General features: G+C 49.8%; 1 protein-coding gene across 6 annotated transcripts in view; it reads right to left on the reverse strand.

Annotated features, from left to right (window-relative positions):
- Window positions 1–25,661, reverse strand: part of LSS (lanosterol synthase) — a 46,132-nt gene that overhangs the window by 9,659 nt on the left and 10,812 nt on the right. For 3 of the 6 annotated variants that reach the window (XM_025912974.2, XM_086676203.1, XM_086676204.1), the window contains 13 exons: window positions 24,444–24,541; window positions 23,948–23,975; window positions 21,897–21,953; window positions 21,145–21,216; window positions 20,766–20,816; window positions 20,018–20,167; window positions 19,305–19,401; window positions 18,328–18,433; window positions 6,681–6,746; window positions 6,073–6,153; window positions 5,366–5,536; window positions 4,304–4,382; window positions 960–3,740 (listed from right to left, as the gene is read on the reverse strand). In XM_025912974.2, the coding sequence (XP_025768759.1) occupies window positions 3,609–3,740; window positions 4,304–4,382; window positions 5,366–5,536; window positions 6,073–6,153; window positions 6,681–6,746; window positions 18,328–18,433; window positions 19,305–19,401; window positions 20,018–20,167; window positions 20,766–20,816; window positions 21,145–21,216; window positions 21,897–21,953; window positions 23,948–23,975; window positions 24,444–24,541 (1,188 nt within the window). In that variant the 3' untranslated portion in view covers window positions 960–3,608. Of the gene's footprint in view, window positions 1–959; window positions 3,741–4,303; window positions 4,383–5,365; window positions 5,537–6,072; window positions 6,154–6,680; window positions 6,747–18,327; window positions 18,434–19,304; window positions 19,402–20,017; window positions 20,168–20,765; window positions 20,817–21,144; window positions 21,217–21,896; window positions 21,954–23,947; window positions 23,976–24,443; window positions 24,542–25,661 lie in introns of those variants that run through there. The other 3 variants (XM_086676202.1, XM_086676201.1, XR_015240531.1) reach the window with 2 other exon arrangements.

The raw sequence follows: 25,661 nt of genomic DNA on the forward strand, positions 1-25,661 counted from the left end.
ACCCCATTCTGTGAGACTCCAATCATATGAATGTTGGACCACACAAGATCATCCAACAGGTCACTGGCACTTTTTTTTTTTTTTTTTTTTTTTTTAAGTATTCTGGCCACCATGGGCTGTTTCAGTGCTCACCTGTTCCTGGATGGTCCAAGAATAGTCCCTACTTCTCTACCCCCTCCCAAGAACCAGAGAGGGCATCAAAGACACAGGGTCTCCAGCCCACTGCGTCTCACTCCCACAAAAGGCCTGGTTGTGGGGAAGGTATCTGAGGCCACCTGAAGCCATGCAAACTAGCTGTTCTCCACTTGTCTCAAGCATGGGTTTCAGACACTCCCTGGGCCATCACTGTCCCCAGAGGAAGGTTGGAAATCACCCACCAGTAGTCATCATGGAGAAACTAATGGGTGAATCATTTTCACCGAAGAAAACAGGTAACCTTAAGTTATCCATATCACCCTTATATCCTCCTGAGTGATGAAAGGGAGTCTTTGAGACAGCACCCAAAACCCCAGGTGAAAATGCCAGGCATGAAGTTCATACCACAGAGTGGCCCGGTGCTCTCCAGAGCAGTATCCTCAGCCTCCTTCCATTGCCACCTATGTGGGTGACTATGGTGGGATCCCACCGCGAGCAGACGCCCTAGCTGTGACCCATCCACAACCGGTGAGACCAGCATCTCCCCAACTACTGGGGCTGTTGTGTGTAAGCTCCAGCCACCTCCTAGAAAGCTAAGCACCAAAACTGAGGTCATAAGAACAAACCAATCTGACCCCGACCCATGCCTCATGTCCTATCGACTTTCCTCTGTTTCTACCCTCAACTCCTTTTTAAACAAAGTGAATCGTGAATAAAAATTTATATTGCAGATGGAGACAAAGACAAATCAAGCTGACCAATTAACCTATAATTAGCATAACTGCTGAGATAAGAAAAGGATAAAGAAGCAACAGTAAATAGCATTACTTTTTATAACATTTTATTGCCTAAATAAAATTTAAATATATGTAGCATATTGATTAGGTTCAGTAAGGAAAAGTATTTTCTTAGAGTCGAATTTCCACTGTGAGTTAAGGATTTATAGTTAGAGAATTCCTCAAAGGAAAGGTTTAAAGTTTACATCTGGTGAATGCAGAAAACCTAATATGGCTCCAGCAAAAACTTCCCAGTAAATACTCAGAATCTGCTCCCAATAACCAAAAATAATTTGAATTCAAGCATCTTTGATGATTTGCCCAGGAAAGAGAGTCTGATTCTTTTTTAATCTCAAGTACAACTGACACGCAAGGTTGTGTTAGTTTCAGGTGCACCACACTGATTCAACTGTGTACATGCTCAGTACCCCCAAAGTAAGTGCAGTCACCACCCAATGGGACTGCTGTATCATCAGCTATATGTTTCATGCTGTACTTTCTATCATTTGACTTACATATTTTATAACTGGAAGTTTGTGTTCTTATGCCCCTTCTCCTATTTCACTCATCCCCCATCCTCTCCCCTCTGGCAAGCACCAGTTTGTTCTATATTCATGAGTCCATTCTGTCTATTTCTGTTCTGTTTTGTTGAGAACTTGATTTTTAATTAGGCTGAAGCGCATAATTTCCATTCAAAACAACATGCACCTGCTCATCTTTAAGCAGTTACTCTTATCCCCTGAAACTGATGAGGTGGTGGCCCAGTGTCCAACATGGTATCCAAGTGAGTCTCTGAAAACCCCAGAGCTGTGACTCTTTCCAAGATGAGACAAAACACAAGTGTGACATGCTTCTAAGGGAATCACATGTCAATTTATTAAGGTAGCTGCCCACAGAAGTGACAACATTTGCAGTATAAAAGCAGATTTTCATTTCTTAGGTTTCATTAACCCTATGATCTGGCCATGGCTGGGAGCCTACCAGGGGCAGCAGCCACTTCAAGGAGCAGACTGTGGTCAATCACCACCTATGTTGCTATTACCCCAGCTGGGGAGAACAGGGGCCACGAAAAGAAGTGCAAGAGCAAACCTGATGATTTCAAATGGATCCCAACAGTTCCTTCAGCCAAAATAAACCCGAGTTTAAAAATGTCTGGGGAGAAGTGCGGATGTCAACAGGTATCCACTGAACACCCACTACATGCCACACAGTGTGGCAGCCAGTAGAGCCGATGGGGCCATCTACGTGTACACAAAACCCAGCCCTGCAGGGCTCATAGCAGAAGCACCACCCTGGGGCAAGAGAAGTTAGTGAAGGAACAGCTCAAGCCCAAAGCAGGCAAGCCCCAAGCAGAGTCAGGGATGGCACTCAAGGCCAAGAGAGCTACAGGGTCAAGGCCATATGGTGTAAAGTCTCAGCAATGGCCCTGTAGGGATCTGGGCAGAGAACGGCAGGAGCAGAGGAACACTCAGACATCTGGCTGTCTGAGGGAGGACGGTCTGCCAAGGGAGCACAGTCAGGGGCGGCTACCAATCCAGGAGGTGGCACAGAAGAACAGGCAGAGAGGCACTAGGGTGGCCAACCAGAGCAGGGCCCTAGGGGCAACACCAGGCCTGGATTTTATTCTCATCAAAGCTCTTGGTGACTCCTCACAGCCACACTCCTAGCGAAGCCCTGAGCACATGACCCACTTGTCCTCATAGGTCAAAGGCAAATCCAGAGCCCAGGTTTTTCCATCCTGGCCCCCAAATCCATGCACACTAAACCAGACATAGAGCCAGAAGGGAATTGAAAGGTTTAGCTCCTAAGAGGCACCACCCTGGAATTCCAGCCCTCACTTCCCCTCAGAGCACAAACCAGGACACGAGCATTGGCGGCGGCCAAGAGGGCACCCTACAGCATCAGGCCCGTCCAGCCAGCAGCGCTGACTGCTCCGCTGTGCCTGGCACACGTGGTGCCCCATGGTGGTAACCACTGAACCACTCACGAGCACTTGTCCCTCGTCACACTTAGTCTCCTGCCTGCGCCTGTCAGCACGAGACACTGCAGGCTACAAACTCGGGAGAGAGCGATACTGGCGCTCACAACTGGTGACCACGATGCAGCGTGGGTGAACCTAGGGTGTAGGGCACGGCCAGCAGCCACATCTGACTCCCCTCCACACAGCCACAGACACTCGGCGAGTCCGGTCCCTGTCCCTTGCCGTGCCCGGGGCCGCCACGGTGAACAGATCACGTCCCTCAGCCCAACAGACAGAAGAAATAGGAAGAGCCAGCCTAGGGGCAAGCCCAGTCCGGCTGGCTCCTGGGCAGCACCGGGCAGGAAGAGGGGAGGCTGCACTCCCCTCTCCCAAGAACTGAAGTACTGGTGGAGAAAGCCCTCCCAGCCCCAAAGCAAGGCCGCACACCCTGGCTAGGTGCTGCAGAACACACTGTGCCAGGATCATGGCTCATCTTGTTCCTTTCCTCACCTGAGCTCCACGAGCTCTTCTAAGAACTAAACCTACCCTGAAAATCAAGTACCTAAAGCCACCGGCCCCACCCCTGCCCCAGGCCTGGTCCCACCCCGGGGAAGGGGTTTGTGAGGGGCACTGGACCCCTGGGCAGGGGATCCTGCAGCTCACCGGAGATGATGCCCCCTTCCTGCCCCGCCCTCCCGGACGACAGTGCCCACCACCCACCTGCCTGCCAGGCACCCTCAAGGGCGGCCAGCAAGGGCACTCTCAGGGTACAGGTGGGAGAAGCGGCCAAGGGCCCAGATGGGGAAGATGTTCCTGTAGCTGCTGTAGTTGATGACACACGACTTGTTGAAGACGCCAGGGATGTTCTCCTGAAAGAACACAGAGAAATAAACACAAAGGCTCTAGCAGGTGGCTAAGGGGCTCCCTGAACAGAGACCCTAGCCAGAGAGCTGGCAGGCTCCCAGAGGCAGGGGGGTTTCCGAGGGAACCTCTGCAGGCCATCCCCCTGCTACCACCCTAGCTCTGGACCCCTCACCCTGCAGCAAACCCTCTGGCCTGAGTTACCAGCCCCTCACAGCTGTCAACCCTGGACTCATCCAAGGGAGGGGGTCAGCCTCGTGTGACCTCGTGACCCCACATCAGAGGAGACAGGTGAAGGTGCTCCTGCACTCCATGCTGAGGCAGAGCCTGAGGCTATCCAGCGTCCTCTGCCCCAGCACCACCAGCCCTGCCTCCGAGCCAGGGCTTCATTGTAGACCTGCTTCCACCACAGGCTCTCATTGGCGGTGTTCACTAATCTCAAATCCCCAAAGCTGAGACCCCGCCCGCGAGGAGGTCACCAGGGACACAGGGACAGCGTAGGGCTGTGAAAACATTCGTGCAAATCGAGGTCGGTGCTGGGCCTCGAGCTCTTCAGACCTCCTCAGCATACCTGGGGCCAGTCGCCATTGGGGAGCTGTTTTCCAAGCAGACACCGGACTCCCTTCTCCAGGGCCTCTACGCAGGGATGCCTGGGGGGGAAGAGGAGGCACTGAGTGCACCTGCCACCACTCTCTGGGGGAAGCGCCTCTGGCTACAGCCCAACCTGCACCCGCACCCTTGTGCTACTGGCACAAGGCAGATGGGAAATCCTGCGTGATGACTGAACTGGCTCTGACGCACACAAGGAACCAGAACCCACCATGAGAGTTAGCACGCCGCAGGCTACCGCTGCACGTTTTCTACCCAGAATCCCAGAAAAATGCAAAAGGCAGCCAATGTGGAGGTGAGCCGGCCAGGTGGGCAGCCCCACACTTGTGGCTGGCTGATGGCCCCGCCTGCTCCAGACCTGCCCCAGGGCCCTGCCACAAGACGCTGCTCTTTTGGACAGAATGAGGTGAAACCTCATGGCTGTCCGGCCCACTGGTCCTCAGGACCCTCTGAGGGCCGCACATGCCACATGTGCTAATCCTCACTCATCATGGAAAGGGATGACACCCCAGGACGGAGGGTGCAGGACTGAGCTTGGCTGTGGTAGGCAGATTGGGGGTTGGTCCCTGAGCCCCCTTCCCTAGAGGTCCCCCCACAGACTGCTGCTCCTGCTCACACTGACCTGGCCTAATTCTGAGGGAGTTTTAGGAAGATTCCCCAAATGGCCTCAAAACCAACAAGACCGCACAGGCTGGGACACTACGTGTGTCTGTGTGCATGTATGCACACGTGCACACACGTGCATGTGTCTGTGCTTACACACACACATGGAGGTAGGAGGGCCCAAAGACAGCAGCTACAGGGACTTGCCTCACCCTACGCTGTTGACACAGGCCTCTTGTCTCCCTTGTCACTTTGGGTGGTCTTCTAAAAGGCAAGCCTCTCTGCAGGAAGCCCTGTGTTTGGCCAGACATATGCCCTCGCCCTGCAGGCCTCACCTCCTCCCACGCCTGCTCACAGGTCAGCCACCCACACCCCACTCCTCCCAACCCCACTACTTGGGGATGGGTCTCGCAGCCCCCACCTGACGGCCATGAGCCCCATCAAGGCCCAGGATGTGTTGTGGATCTGGGACGTGGCACTCTGTATGTAACGCCGCTGCTCGCAGGACTCAAAGTCTTCCCCCCAGCCCCCATCCACCATCTGCTGGGATAGCAGGAAGTCACAGGCCTGGGAGACCGCCGCACACACAGCCCTGTAGAGACCAGCAAGACAGGAGATGCTGTCACTCTAGGGAGGTCCCAGGCCCGATGGCCCACTGGCCAGGCCTCCCCAGGGGTAAGGGGAGGAGAATGGTGGGGGGGAGGGAGGCAGTCTGCACCCCAGTCCCACCCACTATGTGAAGTGAAGGGCACAGAGACACCTGCCTCCTAGGTATGCTGGGAAGATAAACTGAAAAGCTCTCCGGCTGCAGATGCCGCACAGGTATGACCACCCCGAAACACCACAAAACAGAGCTGGGTGAGGTGGCTGGAGATAGCTCAGATCTGAGCCGCCTCCCTTCTCTCAGCCCAGCCCAGAGGGTATCCCACTGGGCGTGGGAGCCACGCAAGCCCAAGGTGCCCCTCCACACACAAGCCAGAAACTTCCCAGAGCAGTGTCTTTACTAGAAAGGGTGCTGTTGGCTCTGAGCTTAGAAAAATACAAAATACTTCAAAGGAAAAGACACCCCCAACAGAATGTCCTGCTGAAAAGAGCCTCACTCCAGCAGGGACAAATGCCCATACTCACCCGCTGCTATAAGTCTGCCCCATGCAGGCGAAAGCCTCCAGCCCAAACCAGGTGCCGTAGGTGAAGCAAACTCCCCAGGAGCTGGAGGGGGGACAGAGGAGGACCTCAGCCTTGCAGTCTCATTCAGAAGGCGTGTAAAACAACAGGAATTCTGCCGGACTTTGGGAACACCCTCCATCACGGAATCAAGGAAGCTGGGGTGATTTGCAAGAAACCCATCCACATAGCCTTCAGCAAGCAACTGACTAGTGCCCCCAGGCTCTCAGGCCAAGGAAAACACACCTGCCATCCCCGGCCCTCACAAGATGGCTCCAGCTGCTGCCGCCACAAAGTAGTGTAAGAACTGATGCACACCCAGAGGAAGGAGTAATCACAGACACGACAAACCAGGCACCAGGCCACCGAGCCCTTCCAACACACTTGGCCAAACCGCTTTAACAGTGAGCTGAGCAAGCACCGCCAGGGTGAGGCCAAGTGTTCAAAACTGAACAAGGTCCACCAGAAATCTGTTGCTGGCAGCTCACTCCCGGAGCACACGACTGAGCATCACAGGAGCACAAAAGAGCAGAGCCCTCCCATCCCACGCACACAACCGGGAGCTCACTTACCCTTCCCAGGAGCCGTCAGCCCGCTGCTTCTGCCGACAGAACTCCAGGCCCTGCTCAAGCGTCTCCCTGGAACACAGAAGGATGGCTAACCAACAGAGCAATCCACCCACCCGGAGTTCACCCGTCCCACGGCCTCAGAAGAATGAGCAAGGTCTCCCTTACAAAAATAGGTAAAAATAAACCAACAATTGAGAGAAGAAATGCAAAGGTCAGAGAAGAAGGGATGAGAGGGCAGAGGAGGGAGAAGCAAACTGACAGTGAAAAGAAATGCAGGAGGGAAGTAAAACGTCAGCGATGAACCTGTATTACAAGCAGCTACAGATACAGACAAACTCTGTTTCACCGCAATGTCACTGACGCGAGTTTCAGTAAATATACAGAACGAAATTTTAAAAAGAAATGAAAAATTAGAAAATAATAGATTTTGAGGGCAGAGATCCATCCTAAGTCTAACTGGTACTTTAGGAGAATAACTGGTTCCCTGAAAAGGCCAGAGTGAAGATACAAATACACCCTCCAAGGTGACCCCCGTGACCTTCACCAACAGGTACCCACACCCATGTCATCCCATCCCTTGGGTGTGGACGGCACCTAAGACTTGTTCCTAAACAACAAATTGCAGCAAAGCTGATGGGACATCACTTCCATGACTCGGGCACAGGGAAGTCTAGCTTCTGTCTCGCAAGCAGACTCCCTGGCCCTTCCCAGCTTCATGAGACACCACAGAGGTGCCCAGATGGCAAGAAACTGAGGGTGGCTCCAGACAACAGTCAGAGAAGAAATGAGACCCTGAGGCTGATATTTTGCAAGGAATGGAAACCTGCCAGCAACTACATGAATGCCATAAGACCCTCCCTTAGCCGCTGCTCAGATGAGATCCCAGTCCTGGCCGGCATCCTGGCTGCAGCCCCATGGAACCTGCAGCAGAGCACCTGGTTAGGCTGTGCCTAGGTTCCCGACCCACAGAAACTGTGAGGCAACAGACATGTGCTGTTTGAAGCCACCAAGTCTTAGTAATGTTGTGACTCAGCAAGAGATAACAAAGGATGAAGGGACAAATAAGTAACACTAGCAACCAAAGAGTGATGTGACCACAAGTATAGTGGAAACTAAAAGGTTAAGAGAAAATAAAAAAAACTTTCGGCAGCATATGGGAAAACTCAGAACGCACAAACTACTGGAAAAGTAGCTTCTCAAAACCACCTCAAGCAGAGAGGGAGCCTGGATGGTTCTACAACTACTAAAGACAGGACTCACTTTGCCCAGAAAAAGAAGTCCAGGCCTAAAAGTTTAAAAGGTAAGTTCTACTAACTCACCAACAATGATCATTCTAATGTTACACAAACTCTTTCAGAAAACACAGGAGGAAGGAACACCCCTTGTTATTCTGCAAATCCAACAGACCATATAAAAGTGATGTAGCAAAGCACAATTTTCAGGCTATTGATTAATGAACATAGATGCAAAATTCAAATCTAAATATTAAGAAACTGAATACAGCATAGATATATGCCAATACTAAGCTGGACATATGCAATACTAAGTTGGCATAAAACACCTCCAGAAACAGAGGGGTTTTAACACTAGGAAGATCTATAGTAATCATCTATGACATTAACATATAAAAGAGATTATGTTTATCCTCCTTACAGAGATAGAAAAATTTCCTAAAATACAACACCCATTCACAACAGAGGGAAAAAACAACTTAACAAAGTAGCATTAAAAAGAACTTTGTCGGGGCGCCTGGGTGGCTCAGTCGGTTGGGCGTCCGACTTCGGCTCAGGTCATGATCTCGCGGTCCGTGAGTTCGAGCCCCGCGTCAGGCTCTGTGCTGACAGCTCAGAGCCTGGAGCCTGTTTCAGATTCTGTGTCTCCCTCTCTCTCTGACCTTCCCCCATTCATGCTCTGTCTCTGTCTCAAAAATGAATAAACGTTAAAAAAAATTAAAAAAAAAAAAAAAAAAAAAAAGAACTTTGTCAGGAGCGCCTGGGTAGCTCACTTGGTTAAGCATTCCACTTCAGCTCAGGTCATTATCTCATGGTTCATGAGTTGGAGCCCCACGTCGGGCTCTGTGATCACAGCTCAGAGCCTAGAACCTGCTTTGGATTCTGTGTCTCCCTCTCTCTCTGCCCCTCCCCCGCTCGCACTCATGCTCGCTCGCTCTCTCTCTCTCTCTCTCTCTCCCCCAAAAACAAACATTTTAAAAAAAAATCAAAAGGGGCACCTGGGTAGCTCAGTCAGTTAAGCATCCGACTTCGGCTCAGGTCATGATCTCACGGTTTGTGAGTTCAAGCCCCACGTCAGCCTCTGTGTTGACAGCTCAGAGCCTGAAGCCTGCTTTGGATTCTATGTCTCCCCCTCTCTCTGCCTCTCTTCTGCTTGAAGTCAGTCTCTCTCTCAAAAATAAACATAAAAAAAATTTTTTTTAATTACAAAAAAAAGAACTTTGTTAACCTGAAAAGGGGTAATTAACAAAAACCTACAGCAAAAATCATTCTAAATGGAGAAATATTGGAAGCAGCCCCCTTTAACATCAGGAAATACTACAAAGATGCCACTACTGCCACTTCTGCTATGCAGGCTTAGCCAAGGCAGTAAGACAAAGAAAAATATATCATTTGCAAGTGATAGGACGGTCTAGGGAGAAGAATCAAAAGAAGCCACAATTAATTAGAATATAAAGAGTTGCCCATATGGATTCACTGGTGATTTCTACTAAACATTTAAGGAAGGAATTATACAAAGTGTCTACAGTGTTCTCCAGACAATAGACACAGAGGGAACACTGCCTGATTCATTCTAGGAGGACAGCATCACCTGAATACCAAAAGCGAAGACATCACAAGAAAGGGAAACTATAGAACATTATCTCCCAGCAGCACAGACACAAAGATCCTCAAGAGTATTAGCAAATCAAATACAATAACATGAAAGAATTATATACCACAAACAATATCCCAGGTACATAAAGCTGATTCTACATTCAAAAATCAACTAATATACTCTATCAAATCAAGTAGGCTGAAAAAGAAAAATCACATGATCACATCAATAGCTGAAGTATTTGACAAAATCTAACACCTATTTATGATTAAAAATTTTCAGCAAACTAGGAATAGAAAGAAGTTCCTCAACTTGATAAAGAGCAGCTACAAAAAACCTACAACTAACATCACACTTAATGGTGAGAAATGATGCCTGCCTGCTGAGATGAAGAACATGGATGTACCCTCTCACCACTCCTCTTCAACATCGTATTGGAAGTCCTAGCCAATGTAACAGGACAAGAAAAGAAATGGTATATAGATTGGTGTGGAAGAAATAAAACTGTGCCTGTTCACAGATGACATGATTATCTATGTAGAAAATCCCAATATCTATATAGAAAATCCCAAAGAATCAACCCAAACACTTCTGGAACTATTAAACAATCATAGCAAGCTTGCAGGATACAAGGTTAATAGACAAAAAACAATTCTACCAGCAATGAGCAATTCTGAAGTTAAAATCACAAGATCAATTATGTTAGCATCAAGAACAAAAATTAAATACTTAGGTATATATCTTTCAAAATATGTACAATATCTGTAACAGAAAAGGTACAAAAATCCAATGAAAGAAATCAAAGATTTTCCCAACTTCATCTATAGATTCAATGCAATCCCAATCAAAATCCCAGCAAGTTACTTTGGAATACTGACAGATTCCAAAGTTTATACAGAATGACAAAAGACCCAGCACAGCCAATACAATTCCAGAAGGAGAATAAAGTCAATGACCAACACCACTCAACTTCAAGACTTGCTATAATACCTACAGTGATCAGACAGTGTGGTGTTGGAGAAAGAATAAACAAAGAGACCAATGGAATAAAATAGAGAGCCCAGAAATAGACCCACATAAATTTAATCAAGTGATCATTGACAAAGGAGCCATCAGACTTCAGCTCAGGTCATGATCTCACAGGCTTCAGGCTCTGTGCTGACAGCTCAGAGCCGATGTAGGGCTTGAACCCACAAACCCACAAACTGCAAGTCTGATGCTTAACTGACTGAGCCACCCATCCAAGCCATGAAGAGATAGGGAAGAGGGGCGCCTAGGTGGCTCAGTCAGTTAAGTGTCCAACTTCGGCTCAGGTCGTGATCTCACATTTCATGAATTTGGGCCCCACATCCGGATCTGTGCTGACAGCTCAGAGCCTGGAGCCTGCTTCCGATTCTGTGTCTTCCTCTCTCTCTCTGCCCCTCCCTCGCTCACGTGCTCACAAAAATAAAAACATTTAAAGAAAGAAAAAGAAAAAGTGATATCACTAAGTGAAAGAAGCAAATCAACTGTGAAATTCTGGAAAAGGCAAACTATAGTGATTCTCAGGGACTGGAGGTAAGGGGAAGGGTGAATGGGCACAGAAAATTTTTGGAGCAGTGAAACATTTCTATAGGATAATGATGAACACACGTGTTATAGATGTGTCACAACCCATGGAATATACAACACAAAGGGTGACCCTGAATGTAAACTGTGGACTTTGGATGATAACATATTAATATCGGTTCATCAATTGTAAAATAACGAACCAATTTATGCAAGATGGAGTAGGAGGTAGAAGGGGGCTGGTAAACAGGAACCCTCCACTCAATTTTCCTGCAAACCTAAAACTGCTCAATAAGATAAAGTGCATCAAATTTTTAAGTTCAGCAAATTGTCTAGCTGTAAGATCAATATCAAAAATCAATTGGAGAGGACTCTGGGAAGGTGGCCGAGCAGGAAGCCCCAGGAACCTGTCTCCCACCTGGGCACCAACGGCACCGGCAGCACCTTGTCTGCTGTAGCTCTGGAGTCTGTCCGAGGCTTGCAACTTCCAGAGGGAGGCTTGGAGGGGAAACTGCAGCTCTCAGCACGGCAGCAGCCACCCGTCTCCCAGCCCCAGCCCCTCGACAGGCTGGTGTGCACCTACTCCTGGAGCAGCTAACACACAGGTTACAGCGCCTAGGTGGGCAAAAAGGACCCTGTCTTCCAAAATATTGTGCTCTGATTGCTGCTTCTGATCAGACATTGCTGCACCTCCCACTCTAGCTGAAGTGACCACCAGGGAATTTAAATGCTGTTCATTACAGCATTAGTCACAGTGGCCAAAACGTGGAAGCAACCCAAGTGTCTCTCAAAGGATGAACAGATAAGCAACATGTGGTCTATCTATACAATGGAATATTATTCAGCCTTAAAAAGGAACTTTGGACACAAATCACAACATGGATGAACCCTCAGGTCATTATGCTCAGTGAAATAAGCCTGTTGGGGAAGGTCATCAAAAAGGAGCGACTGCCAACTGACCCATGAGCTGGACCTGGGCACTTGGGAGGCTCCTCACCCCTTCCCCTGTCCTGGGGATATGGGTTCCACTTGCTTTTCTGGCTACCAGAGGCCACTCCAAGGACCCAACCTTGAGATGGTGATGTGGTACTAAGAACTTCTCCAAGGTAAAAAAATAAAAAAATAAAAAAAATAAAAAGAACTTCTCCAAGGTATACAGGACTGAGCCCAGGTAGGGCCTCTTTATAAACTTCTGTGATCTGGTGAGAGCCTGCAGGGATCCATTCACCTTTCTGCCCCTCCCCCCCCCCCCCCCCCCCCCCCAGACAGGTCTTTGCTTATTAAAACTGCCCAGGGGCACCTGGGTGGCTCAGCTGGTTGAGCGACGGACTTGGGCTCAGGTCATGATCTCGAAGCTTGTGAGTTTGAGCCCCATGTCAGGCTCTGTGCTGATAGCTCAGAGAATGGAGCCTGCTTCAGATTCTGTGTCTCCCCCTCCCGCTACCCCTCCCCTGCTCACGCTCTGTGTCTGTCTCTCAATAATAAATGTTAAAAAAAAAAAAAATTTTTTTTTTAAAAAAACTGCCCCTACCCATCTGGAGGGTCTGTCTCTTTCCTCGGTCTTTCCCTGCCCTCCACATACAAGGCATGTTTCAGATTATACATGGGAAGCTCCTAAGGGGGGTGAGAACCAACAGACCCAGTCACAAAAATATATTACAGGATTCCACTTACATGAGGTAAGAAAAGACAGAAAACAGAATGTGGACTGCCAGGGAATGGGGGCAGAAGAGATGAAATAAAGCTAACAGGTACAGGGGCACCTGGGTGGCTCAGATGGTCAAGCGTTGACTTTGGCTCGGGTCATGAACTCGCAGTTCATGAGTTCAAGCCCCGCATCAGTCTCTGTGCTGACAGCTCGGAGCCTGAAGCCTGCCTTGGATTCTGTGTTTCCCTCTCTGCCCCTCCCCCACTCGCACTCTGTCTCTCTGTCTCTCTCAAAAATAAACATTAAAAAAATAATTTTTTTTTAATGTTTATTTTTGAGACAGAGAGAGACAGAGCATGAATGGGGGAGAGGAAGAGAGAGAGGGAGACACAGAATCTGAAGCAGGCTCCAGGCTCCGAGCCATCAGCCCAGAGGCTGACGCGGGGCTCGAACTCACGAACCGTGAGATCGTGACCTGAGCCGAAGTCGGACGCTCAACCGACTGAGCCACCCAGGCGCCCTTTAAATTATTTTTTTAGGGGCGCCTGGGTGGCTCAGTCGGTTGAGCGTCCAACTTCAGCCAGGTCACGATCTCGCGGTCCGGGAGTTCGAGCCCCGCGTCAGGCTCTGGGCTGATGGCTCGGAGCCTGGAGCCTGTTTCCGATTCTGTGTCTCCCTCTCTCTCTGACCCTCCCCCGTTCATGCTCTGTCTCTCTCTGTCCCAAAAATAAATAAACGTTGAAAAAAAAAATAATTTAAAAAAGACAAAAATAAAATATGATTAAGGTGATAAATTTCACATTAGGTATATTTTAACACAATAAAAAAAAAGGAAAAAGTCAACAGCATAAGAACCCATGATTCCACATTAATAAACAAACAGGGGAAAAGCAAACAGTAGAACACCAACTAACACATATGGAAAAAATGACAGTTTTGTAGCCATCATATAAATAATGATTCAGGCAAAAATCATCATCAGATGAGAAAACTAACAGGTAGAAGTTTGATGAGAAACAGGTCACTTACATAATCTAACACTTTCTCCCACAAGAAAAAAACAGTAACTTCACAGTGGAGAAAACAAGTGGTCATCATCTTAATCACAGGGTCCATGTTGACGTGCACATCCTGGTGTCATGCACTAAGAAGTCCCCATCACTTTTGTAATCTTCCTGACATAAATGCGTAATTTCATAACCTGAATCTAATCATGGGGAAACACCAGAAAAACACATGTTGAGGATATTCTACAAAAACTTGTCACGAGCCTTAAAAATGTCAGTCGTCAACCCCAAGGAGACACTAAAGGATTGTTCCAGGGGGAGACTAACAGCTGGCAGCTCAGTTCAGTGACCCTGGGTTAAATCATGAGGGAAGATTTTGCTATAAAAGCAACTTGGGCAATTTTAAATGAATTCTGTAGAATAAACAATAGGATTATATCGACACTAATATTATACAGTGTTAATACTGTGACTTGTAATTCCATTAAGAGAATATCCTTGTTAAGAAAGGCTAAAGTACTGGGGCATCTGGGTGCCTCAGTCGGTTAAGCATCTGACTCTTGATTATGATTCAAGTCATGATCTCACAGTTCTGAGATCAAGGCCCACATCTTGCTCTTCACCCTGCTTGGGATTCTCTCTCTCTCTCTCTCTCTCTCTCTCTCTGCGCCCCTCCCCCACTCTCTCCTTCTCTCAAAAATAAACTTAAAAAAATTTTTTTAAAAAGAAATGCTAGGGGCGCCTGGGTGGCACAGTCGGTTGAGCGTCCGACTTCAGCCAGGTCACGATCTCGCGGTCCGGGAGTTCGAGCCCCGCGTCGGGCTCTGGGCTGATGGCTCAGAGCCTGGAGCCTGTTTCCGATTCTGTGTCTCCCTCTCTCTCTGCCCCTCCCCCGTTCATGCTCTGTCTCTCTCTGTCCCAAAAATAAATAAACGTTGAAAAAAAAAAAAAAATTAAAAAAAAAAAAAAAAAAAAAAAAGAAATGCTAAAGATTTTAGGGATTAAGGCACATCACATTTGCAATTTACCCTAAAATGATTTTGGAAAAAATATACGTTGAAGAAACACAATGAAGCAAATGTGAAATGTTAACAGCTGAAGAATCTTGGTAAAAGATAAAGAGGAAAGCTTTGTACTACTAGTATAACTTTCCTGTAAGCTTGAAATTAAGAGAGAGTTTCAAGTCAAGGTAGTAAAAATGGAATGTTCCATATATGTAGCGTCACAGTACCTGGCTACCTCAAACTATATCTCTAAAACTCGCCCAGATAAATTTAAAATTTTAATATAATAAATTAATACATTTATTTAAATGCTTCTGTTCAAACTGGCAAGAGATAAAAATGGTCTAGAGCTTTAACACAGTTAACAACAGTCGCTCTGTGCTTCCCAAACTGTTGCCCCCACCCATCCCACTATTCCCCTTGGGTCGGGGAGTCCAGGCCAACAGGGGAAGTGACTGGGACCAGGACAACACTACCAGGAAAGGGCAAGGGTGGAGGAGGGGGGGGGGGATCTCCCCACACAGGCTGACCCTAAAATCATGTGGATCTAGGGAAAAGTAATGGTTCTGGATGAAGATTTAGCAAGAGGACACTAATTAAGGTTAAAATGGGGAAAAGCTGAAAAATGACAATGAAAACTTAGAAACACCCAAGACACTACTGGGCCACTAAAACAATGAAATGCCTACAACCATCACAACTCCTGCAGGAGGAGAACGGGACTTCCTGACATGGAAAGTCATCCCCTACTCTCAGACTCCTCGCCAGCACCAACTGAGCCTGCTCTATAGGACCCATGGAAACGTGGAGATCAAGCAGTCCTCACAGATTCCTCCCAGCAATGATGAGCTGCTTGCTTCTGCATTCTCCAAGATTCCTCCAAAGGGCACACTTTACTTTTTTTTTTTGAATACTTCCTAAAAAGATGATCCATTAAAAAAGGTCAATTACATGAGAGTGTCACCGAGAACAAGCTGTACCCGGAGGAAGGGACCAGAGATCATCCTTCAGCGCAGTGCATGGCTCATGGACCCCCAGGCCCAGGTGACAAAATCACGACGAGACAGAGGTGACAATATCACAACTAGACAGACACAGCAACCCCCCAGCAGCTGTACCACCTGCCAGGACAGAAGAAAACCAGCAAATCACAACTAGAAAATCCTCCATTTTTTTTGGAAATGAAGCCTCATACTCCTGAACAACTCCTGGCCAGAGAAGAACTCACAACAGAAATAATTTTAACCGAATGATACACCAAGACTTACTGTATCTTAAGTGCACATTTAAAAAGCCTGAAAATCATTTTAGTATCCATCTAAGTTAGAAAAAGAAAGTAGAAAGAAAATAATAAAGAGCAAAAATTGGTGAAACCAAAAACAAACATCAAAAACATAAACATAGCTAGACAGAATCAAAGACTAAAGATGGTTTCTGTGAAAAGACTGGTGAGATTGATAAGCTGCTGGTGGAGAAGAGGTCCAAGCTGCCAACATCAGGAAGGAAATGAGGCTATCAGTGGCAAGGGAGCTGTTGAGCACCGTGGGCAAGCTCTGTGCTGATCCACAGAAAATGGAGCTAAACAGGAAAATCCCCAAAACTGATAGAAACACAAACAAAAGGAAATCTGTACAGTTCTATAACAAGTAAAGAAACTGAACCTGTAAATAAAAATTTAACCCTTTCCGTCAAAGGGAACTCCAGGGCCAAATGGAACCTCTAAACACTTGAGGCAGATATAGCACAAACCTCACAAACTCTTCCAGAAAATCTAAAAAGAAAATATACTTTCCAACTCCTCTTACAAGTCCTGCGTTACCTTCTTGGGAGAGCCTGACAAAGACATCGAAGGGAAAGAGCAGACTGGTTTCTCTATAACCACAGTGGTAAAAATCCTTTCAAAAGTACTTTTCTAACTAGATCCAGCGATATCCAAAAAAGAAAGCACACCACGACCAAACTTGAGTCTATACCAGGTTTGCTGTGAAGCATGAAACAATGAGATCACACTGGATGAAGGCTTATCTACAAAAGTGAATGAACGTACCCCACAACACAGAGAGTACACTCCTAAGCACGTGTCCTCAAGAAAGGGGTGCCCTGGGCAAGTACAGAGTGTTCCCAGCAGGATAATTCACAGGAACCCACTGAAAGGCTCCCAAGGATCCAAGACAAACCAATGGATAAACAAAGTGTGGCATCTGCGCCAAACAGAAATGCCGCCAGCAAAGAGGGTGGGCTGCTGCTCCGCAACCACGGCCTCACCGAGCACCGAGCCGAGTGAAAGAAGCCAGACCCACGAGTCTGGCTGTGGGACTGATTCCCTAAGTGTAGGATCAGAGCAGCCTGAGAACCAGGAGGGCAGCTTCTGGTTACATCTATGTGCCCACTTGGTGATAAATTCATTAGGCACCACACATAGGAGATCTGTACACCTCTCTGCATATGTGTCAGATGTCAACAGGACAGGCTTATTTAAAAACTACCGTTTATGGGGACACAGGTGGAGTTGGGGGTACAGATCTTTCTGACCTTCATTAAGAGATGTGAAAAGTAACTCATTTTTGCGTTACAGCTCTGCCACTCTGAGCCCTCAATACACATATTTGATGAAGAACTGACTTCAGAACATGGATTCCACTTTTACGCAGATTTTTCTCGATAAATATCATACTGTACTGTAAATATATTTCCTCTTATTATTTTAATGTTTTCTTTTCTTTAGCTTACTTTATTACAGTATATATAACCCATAACCTACAAAATACATGTTAATCAACTACTTATGTTATCAGTAAGGTTTCTAGTCAACACAAGACTATCAGTAAAGTTTTTGGGTAATCAAAAGTTGTATGCAAATTTATGGGGCGCCTGGGTGGTTCTATCAGTCGACTGAGCATCCAAATTCAGCTCAGGTCATGATCTTGAGGGTCGTGAGTTCGAGCCCCACATCAGGCTCTGTTGCTGACAGCATGGAGCCTCGAGACTGCCTTGGATTCATTCTGTGTCTCCCTCTCTGCCCCTCCCCTGCTTGCTTGCTCTCTGCCTCTCTCAAAACTAAACATTAAAAAAAATTTCTTTTTCAAATTTTTTTAATATTTACTAATTTTTGAGAGACAGAGACAGAGCGTGAGCAGGAAGGGGCAGAGACAGAGGGAGACACAGAATCCAAAGTAGGCTCCAGGCTCTGAGCTGTCAGCACAGAGCTGACACGGGATTCGAATCCACGAACACTGAGATCATGACCTGAGCCAAAGTCGCACACTTAACCAACTGAGCCACCCAGGCGCCCTCCACCCCCCGGCAAAAAAAAATTTTTTTTTAAGTTACACACAGATTTACAACTGCACAGGGGTTTGGCACCCCTAACTCCAAAGTTGTTCAGTTCAAGGGTCAACTGTACTTTAGGGCATACAACTAGACTCAGGAACACTGGAAATCCCTTCTGTTATTAAGTGAGTTTTAATCCACAGAGTCCCCTTCCTGCAGTGAGCCACCCACCCCAGCAACAACACGCTCTGTGTCCTGTGTGGCAGCATCTCAGCTCTTGGCTCCTGAGCTGATGACACCCGTGGCTCAGTGACCAAACATCCCTGTGCCAAGACCACCCTTACCGGATCTCCCTGGCCCTGTGGTCCGGGAAACGCTCATGGAAAAGTTTCAGTGCCTGCATCACAGCTGAGGTGCACTCCACATATGTGTAGTCAATCATGATGTCCCCTGGAAGAGGGAAGGAAGAATCGATGCCTATCAGCTTCACCTTGTTGCCCAATTTGGCAGCTCAGACCACACCATGAAGAATGCAAAGATCATAACATGCAGACCTACATGGAACATCCAGAGCCTGAAGGTCCTCCAGAGGAACAAGGGAAGAGACCCCAGTGACTGGCCCAGGAGACACAGCCACTGGGGGGGGGGGGGGGGGGGGGGGGGAGTGGCCGGCACATACACAGTGACCTGGAGGCCCATCTGGCTACAGAAGAGCTAAGCCAGTGGGAGGGGAAAGGAGAGGGGTACAGGGCAGAGCCACTCCAACTAGACCACATTTAACAGTTACAGAAGCGAGACAGAGACCTGCAAGCAGGGTATAGGAGCATTTGCAAGGTTTGCAAGGAGAAACTCAGGTGAAGGCACACAGGTAAAGTAGCTGCCCTTACAGACCGGAACCATGCGCACAGCAGGGAGGACACAGGGCTAGGGGGTCCCTACCGACACCCTCCTGCCAGGTGCCTGAGCTCCATGAAGAGCACGCAGGACACAGGGTGGTCTCCACGGAGGATGGAAAACAGAGCAGGAGCCAGCCCAGGCTCGAGCCAGAAAGCCAGGTGACTCCTCTGCCAACCTCCGAGAAACAAAACCACAGCTTTTCCATCCACAACCACAGGCACTATGGCCACCTTCAGAGGCCAAGGAGCACAGAACATTCCAGTGTTTAGGGAGTGCTCCTTAAAGGATCCACCATCATCTGCCAACACCTTTGTTGGCACTGCTCCCACCCTGGGGGAGGAACTCCGGGCTCTGGTTGGCAAATCCATCTCAGGGCATGCAGGGCCCCTGGGTCTGCGTACCACCTGGCTGGCCAACCACTCACCAAAGACCTCCGAGGGGTTCAACAGCTCCAGCAAGTAGCCCCCACGCTTAGTCTCATAGGTGGCAAACCCTCCATCAGGATTTCTCATGTCCAGCAACTAAAACCAGAGAGAGGGCATCCTGAGAGTTCACTCATGTGGTTAAGCAGGCGGGAGAGCCCACAGGTTGTGGCAGACCATTCTAGAAACACCCAAGGCTAAAACGAAAGGGGCAGGGATGGGGAATGGGGGGCCAGTTCTCATATTAAACTGAGACCTTCAGTGCCTAGAGGAGTGGGCCACAACTTTATCACTCAGGTGCTCTACGAGTGACCATCTGGGACCCTGACATGCACCTGCTTATCCATTTATAAGTTACATGTGTGCTGCCAAGCCACACGATCTCCACTGTAAAACACGCACAGAGTGGGTGTACTGAAAGGGTTTTACACAAAAACAAACAGAAGTTCTCATCTTTCTGCAGATACCCCGTGGAGAATACCAGCCTTCCCGTAGGCAGCCCCTGGGAGCAGCCAGATATGCAAGCCTCCAACACAGGGCTCACGGCTTCCCAAACACAGACGCTGTCAGAGGACATGCCCCTCTGGGCTTTCAATCTGGCCCTGGGGATTTGTGGACACAAAAGCCACGGGAAGTGCAGCTCCTACGCAGCACGAAGTGGACCCAAAGGTTGGCGGCGGGGCAGCCGGGTCTCCCTCGTGCCCAGCAGCCTTACCACGGCAACAGCATCATAGATCTGCTCTCGTGCAACATGCTTGGTGACAAAGGGACACTGTTCTTGCAGGAGAAGGATGGACTTCAAGGCCTCAGCTGTGCAGTCAGTAACAATCCAGCCACAATCCAGCGTGCTGAAGGGGAAGCCACCCTGGAAAGTGTGGGGCCAGTCATGGCCAGGGCAGAGGGCCGAGCCCGTACCCTGATCTTTAGGACCACCCGAGGTGATGGTACCTCCCTCACCCTGGCAGAGCCCTGGCCACCATAAAGGTGCAGCCGCAGCCCCACACCACACACATGTGGACAGCCTCCCAACCTGATGTGAGAAGGTGTGCACTGCATCCACGCTCCCACACGCCCAGAGGAGCTGCCCTCCACCCTCTGCAGCTCCCTCATCACCCTAAACCACATTCCGACAACGTATCTGGTATCTGCATGTACTGCTGTCTAATAGCATCTCTGAGGCACAGGTGTGTGTGTGGGGGGGGGGGGGGGGGTGTGCGTGCACAAAACACTTGTCGTGGCAGCATGAGGAAGCCCCACATGGCTCACTAACTCACGCACACAACTCCCCAGTCAGGGAAACCTTGAGTGTGTTGGTGAAACCCCACACCGTGTGTCTATCAGAGCAGGAAGCCACAGGAGACCGAGGAAAGAGCCCTCTCAACTAGCAAGGCATAGCTAACTGTGGTGGTCTCTTTTGGAGCACAGGGTGTAGGACTTGGGGCAAACAGGGATGGCCGTGGTACCTTGCTCATCTGGCGGTAGTACTTCTGGTAGTCAGGGGGGCTGTCTAGCACCTAGGCGGCATCCACATGGCACATGCAGAAAACAGAGAAGGCCCATGTCACCATCAGATGCAGACACCAGAGCCAGTAGGGGCTGGTGCAAAATACACAGGGACCAAGAGCCACTGGCCTACTGCCCTCTCAACCATCGGGGCCAAAGGCACCCTTTAAAGCATCACCCCGTGGCCCAAGGCCTGCCACCCCCATCCACTGCTGGGGAAACATGACCAAGGCACCACGCGGTACCAGAGAGGGCAGACCAGGGTGTCAAGGCAGAGGTGAGAAGGCGGTACCTCTGCGTGCAGAAGCCCCACCACCCTCAGGTCAGATCCGACCTCACCTGTGAGATCCGGATAAACTCATGTGCCTCCTGCAGGGAGGACGAAAACTCGGGCCTGTGCTGTGCCCCCGCCTGGAAGAGACAACAGAGGCTAAGCTGCTCGCTGATACAAGCCTGCACAGATGAAGTGGTTCCCAGACAATCCTGGTGACATCTTGCCACCACTGGGAAACAGGAGCAAACTCACCAGAGTCTCAGGCTCTGGATTCTGCTGACAAGTCAGAAAGATGTAACAGAGAAATAAAGTAGGCAAAAGAGACAGTCCACACCACATCCAGTGGAGCCCAGCCCAGCCCATGTCCAGAGGATCCCTGCCCCATCTAAGGCAGACCATACGTGGCCCTGACCACTCTTCAAGGTTCTCCAGAATGTCACCACTCTCAATCCTACCAGCACAAAAACACATTCTGGTTTCCCTCCAGCATGTGCTCAGAGGTACCCATAATGAGCAATTTGAATGTTGAGAAAAGCCTAGAGCCCACTCTCCCTGCTAGAAGCTTCCTGCCCTGTCTCCCCAGGAATAGACCTTATACGCTCCCTACTCCTGAAGCCTCCCAGCTGGCAAGATCACTGCCAAAACTTCTGGGCAAGATCACTGCCTCAGCAAGACCATCGCCAAAGGCCTCGGAGTCCAGGTGGACAAAGAGTCAGGGCTAGCAAGTGCCACGTCCACATTGGGTGCAGGGGTGGACACCCAGGAAAGTCAATTGGAGCCACGGGAGGCTAAAAAACAAGGAGGCAGAGCCACGTACCTCTAGCAGAGCCTGGATGGCAAATGAGGTGTCCCACACCTGTGAGCCGTTGGTGCCCTGCACGCAAGAACAAGCCATTAGAACAGCAGCTGCAGCCGGGCACTTGGGTGGCTCAGTCAGTTGAGCATCCGACTTCAGCTCAGGTCATGATTCTTGTGGCTTGTGAGTTCGAGCCCTGCATCGAGCTCTGTGTTGACAGCTCAGAGCCTGGAGCCTGCTTCAGATTCTGTGTCTCCATCTCTCTCTGCCCCTCCCCCACTCATGTTCTGTCTCTCTCTCTCTTTCTCTCTCTCTCAAAAATAAACATTAAAAAAAAATTTTTTTAGAACAGCAGCTGCAGCTCCCTCTACCCACCCACCACTGCCCAGGATCCTCGGGGATCGAGGGCACCTCAAGGGCCGAGGAGGAGTCTGGGGGCTCACAACAGCTCCCGCAAAGTGGTGGGAGCCTAGCCAACTCCTGACCTAGGCTCCACGTTCTGTGCACCCCTCAATGCCCCTGAGGGCCAGAAAGGGGACGTCTCTGCAGGCAGATGAGAGTCAGGCAGCTCCACCTGCCTTCACCAGGCCACCAGTTGGGACAGAACCCTCTCAGGGCACTTCCGGTATCTGGACAACCACTGCCCGTGACCTCCACTGTCCCAATACCCAACAACAGGCTTTTGCCCCAATCACAATGATGACCAAAAACACCCCCTCACTTCTGAGTACACCTGGAGGTGGTGGGGCCTGGCTGAAGCCTCAACAGAGCTGAGAAGGCCCCCTTCAAATCCCACCCTGGGAGCCTAGTTCATTGGTCAACACTCTGGTCCCACCAGAATGCCAGTGGCCAAATTCCAGTGACACTAAGATAGACGGTGACAGACACTTGGATAATAGGGACAGGGATGGCAATGCCAGAGCCCAGACCAATTGGCGGCACTGAGAGAGCAACAAAAACCATGGCCTTGCAGGACAATATATAGGAAGGACACCTGCCACCAGGAAAGCCTCCTGGCCAAAAGAAACCTGAATTGGATCAAGCCTGAGGGTCTAAATGCCAGTTGCAGGAAATACAGGGCACAGAGGAAACAACCAGTCAGATCCAGAAGGGGGATGCCCTGGGAACCAATCAGTCATCCAGGAAGGAAGGGCAAGCACCCAGAAGACCACTGGGCAAAAGTGGCTTCGAGGACCAGTCACCTGGCTCAAACCCTGATGCCAACAAACCTGCCACAAAACCAAACTAGGGACTGTCATCAACCCCATAAGGCAAAAGCAGTGTGATTTTGCAAGAACAAATAAGCTGGGGTGCTCAAGGAGTCAGAGGGGATGGAGAGCCCACACAGGGGTTTGTGACCTGCCTCCACTTGGCATGTAAGAGTCAGGGAGCTGGGAGTAAGGCAAGGACGCCGAGGCGAGCTCTGTACTGGGCAGTGCTGGGTCCATGTGTATCTGTCCCAAGGGCCAGTGGCCTATCTGACCCAAGAACACTGCCAGAGGCTCTGTGTTTCCACACTTAGCCAGATGGGTGACAGTACACATTGTCACCAAAACTCCCACAGGGTGATGCAACGGTTCCCAGGCTGACCGCTCTCAGGTCAGCCCTAGCCACAGTGTGACCAGACACCTCCACCCCCAGGGTCACACACAGGAAATGAGCCAGGGAGGGAGGTGGTGGCAGAACACCATTTATGATAAATGGCACAAAAAGCAGAGCAGCGGACACAGAGAAGGGCCACAGGGGAGCACATCTCAGCCGGGGGTGCGAGGACACGAGGCTGGGGGCATGAAGCACAGGCTCCCCTCCTTCCTGCCTGACGCCCACCTCCCATGGGGGAGTTGCAGACTCTCAGCCTTCCCGCAGCCTTTGGGGCCTGTCGGCATCGCTGTCACACGGCACACGCCCAGGAAGCACCCCGGCTGTCCCCCTCAGACTCAGGACTTGGGATACCAGCGGCCGCTCAGCACGTGCTGCCAGAACTCACTGTGAGGACTTACTGAATCTTAACAAACCTAAAGAGCAGGAATGGTTGAAAAGGAAGCAAACGGCCATGGCTTTATAGCCTTTACCTGCATTTTCATGCCATCGAGACCCAGCCTGTGAGGACAAGAAAAGCCCAGGTCAGGAAGCAGAGGGCAAAGAGCTGAAGTCAGGCGGCCACCCAGAGCCCGGCTCACCCCACTGCTGGCAGCAGACCCACCTGGCAGACCCACCCACCATGGTCCCAACTGCAATCAGTGACTGACCCATTACTCTTGTTGGCGAGGCCTTTCTGACATTCACCAGAACCTGCCCCATGCACTCCCAGGCTTCCTAGCTCTACCTTCCCAAACCACCAGAAGTTCTTGCCACATAACAAATCTTTCAACTCAGAGATAACCCTCACCATCTTCCACACAACCCCTGAAATTCCTGGTTCCAAATGTCACTATACACATACGTGATCTCCACGCCTGCCACTGTGCTGGGGAGGCCCCCACGCACATCTGCCCTTGGCTCTCAGCCATGTGCGTTAGGGACCAAGTGTGATGCTGACCAGCCACAGGCCCTTCCAGCTGCACTCACCAGAGGTAATCAGGAATCCTGGAGATGTGCTCCTGGAAGGCAGAGGAGTCTGGCCCATCCACGTACCAGCGCACAAGCATGTTGATGGTTTTTGAGATCTGCAGGAGACACAGCTGAGTCAGGACCTTGCTCCAGACCTGTAGTGGCTCCCAAGCATGAGGACCACAGCCCAAACACTGGGCCCCCAGCACAGCCTCGCTCCGGGCCAGACAAGGCCCTCGACTCTAAGCGGAGCAACTCACTGCTCACCAAGCCCCGAGAGCCAGAGACCTAGCCAAGTTGTGCCGCCAGAAAGGGAGATGGAAACGGCCTGGGGCACGTGCATAGACAGAAGACAGAGCATCCTGTGAGAAACAACGTGAGCCGAGGCAACTGGCGAGCAAGCACAACCGCCATGAGGGCTGGGGGTCCCCCACGTGGGCATGCAGGGTGTGCCTTGAATAACTCAGAGACGCAGAACAGGATGGCAGGAGGGGCAGGGTAGAGACAGAGAGACAAGACCTGTGTGGCATGGACTGCTTGCTCACAACAGAATGTTGGGTTTTTTGTTTTTTTTTTAAGAAATGATTTGATACTTTTTTTTTTAATTTTTTTTTTAACGTTTATTTATTTTTGAGACAGAGAGAGACAGAGCATGAATGGGGGAAGGGTCAGAAAGAGAGGGAAACACAGAATCGGAAGCAGGCTCCAGGCTCCGAGCTGTCAGCACAGAGCCCAACGCAGGGCTCGAACTTGTGAACCACGAGATCATGACCTGAGCCGAAGTCGGACACTTAACCGACTGAGCCACCCAGGCGCCCCTTGATACATTTTTTTAATGTTTATTTTTGAGAATGAGAACGAGAGAAAGCGTGTGCGCGAGCTTCGGGGAAGGGCAGAGAGAGAAGGGGACAGAGCATCCAAAGCAGGCTCCACACTGACAGCACAGAGCCCAATGCGGGGCTCAAACTCACGAACCATGAGATCATGACCTGAGCTGAAGTTAGATGCTCAACTGACTGAGGCAGGCAGGCATCCCTGGACAGAACGTTCTAAAGGCCCAAACCTCTGACTCTGGCTTCTCATAAGCAGTTAAGTGCTGTTCTCATGTAGGTCAGCCATGCTTTACTCAGTGCTGAGCCGAAAGCCCATGAAAATCACACTGCTGTTAAGGGAACACGACTCACTGCTCCACTGCTCCGTCGAGGCAGGACAACCCACCAGGCTGTCAAGAGGCCC

Source organism: Puma concolor, chromosome C2 (genome assembly GCF_028749965.1).
Source record: "Puma concolor isolate L17-30 chromosome C2, mPumCon1.1.hap2, whole genome shotgun sequence".
In the NCBI taxonomy this organism is placed as follows: domain Eukaryota; kingdom Metazoa; phylum Chordata; class Mammalia; order Carnivora; family Felidae; genus Puma; species Puma concolor.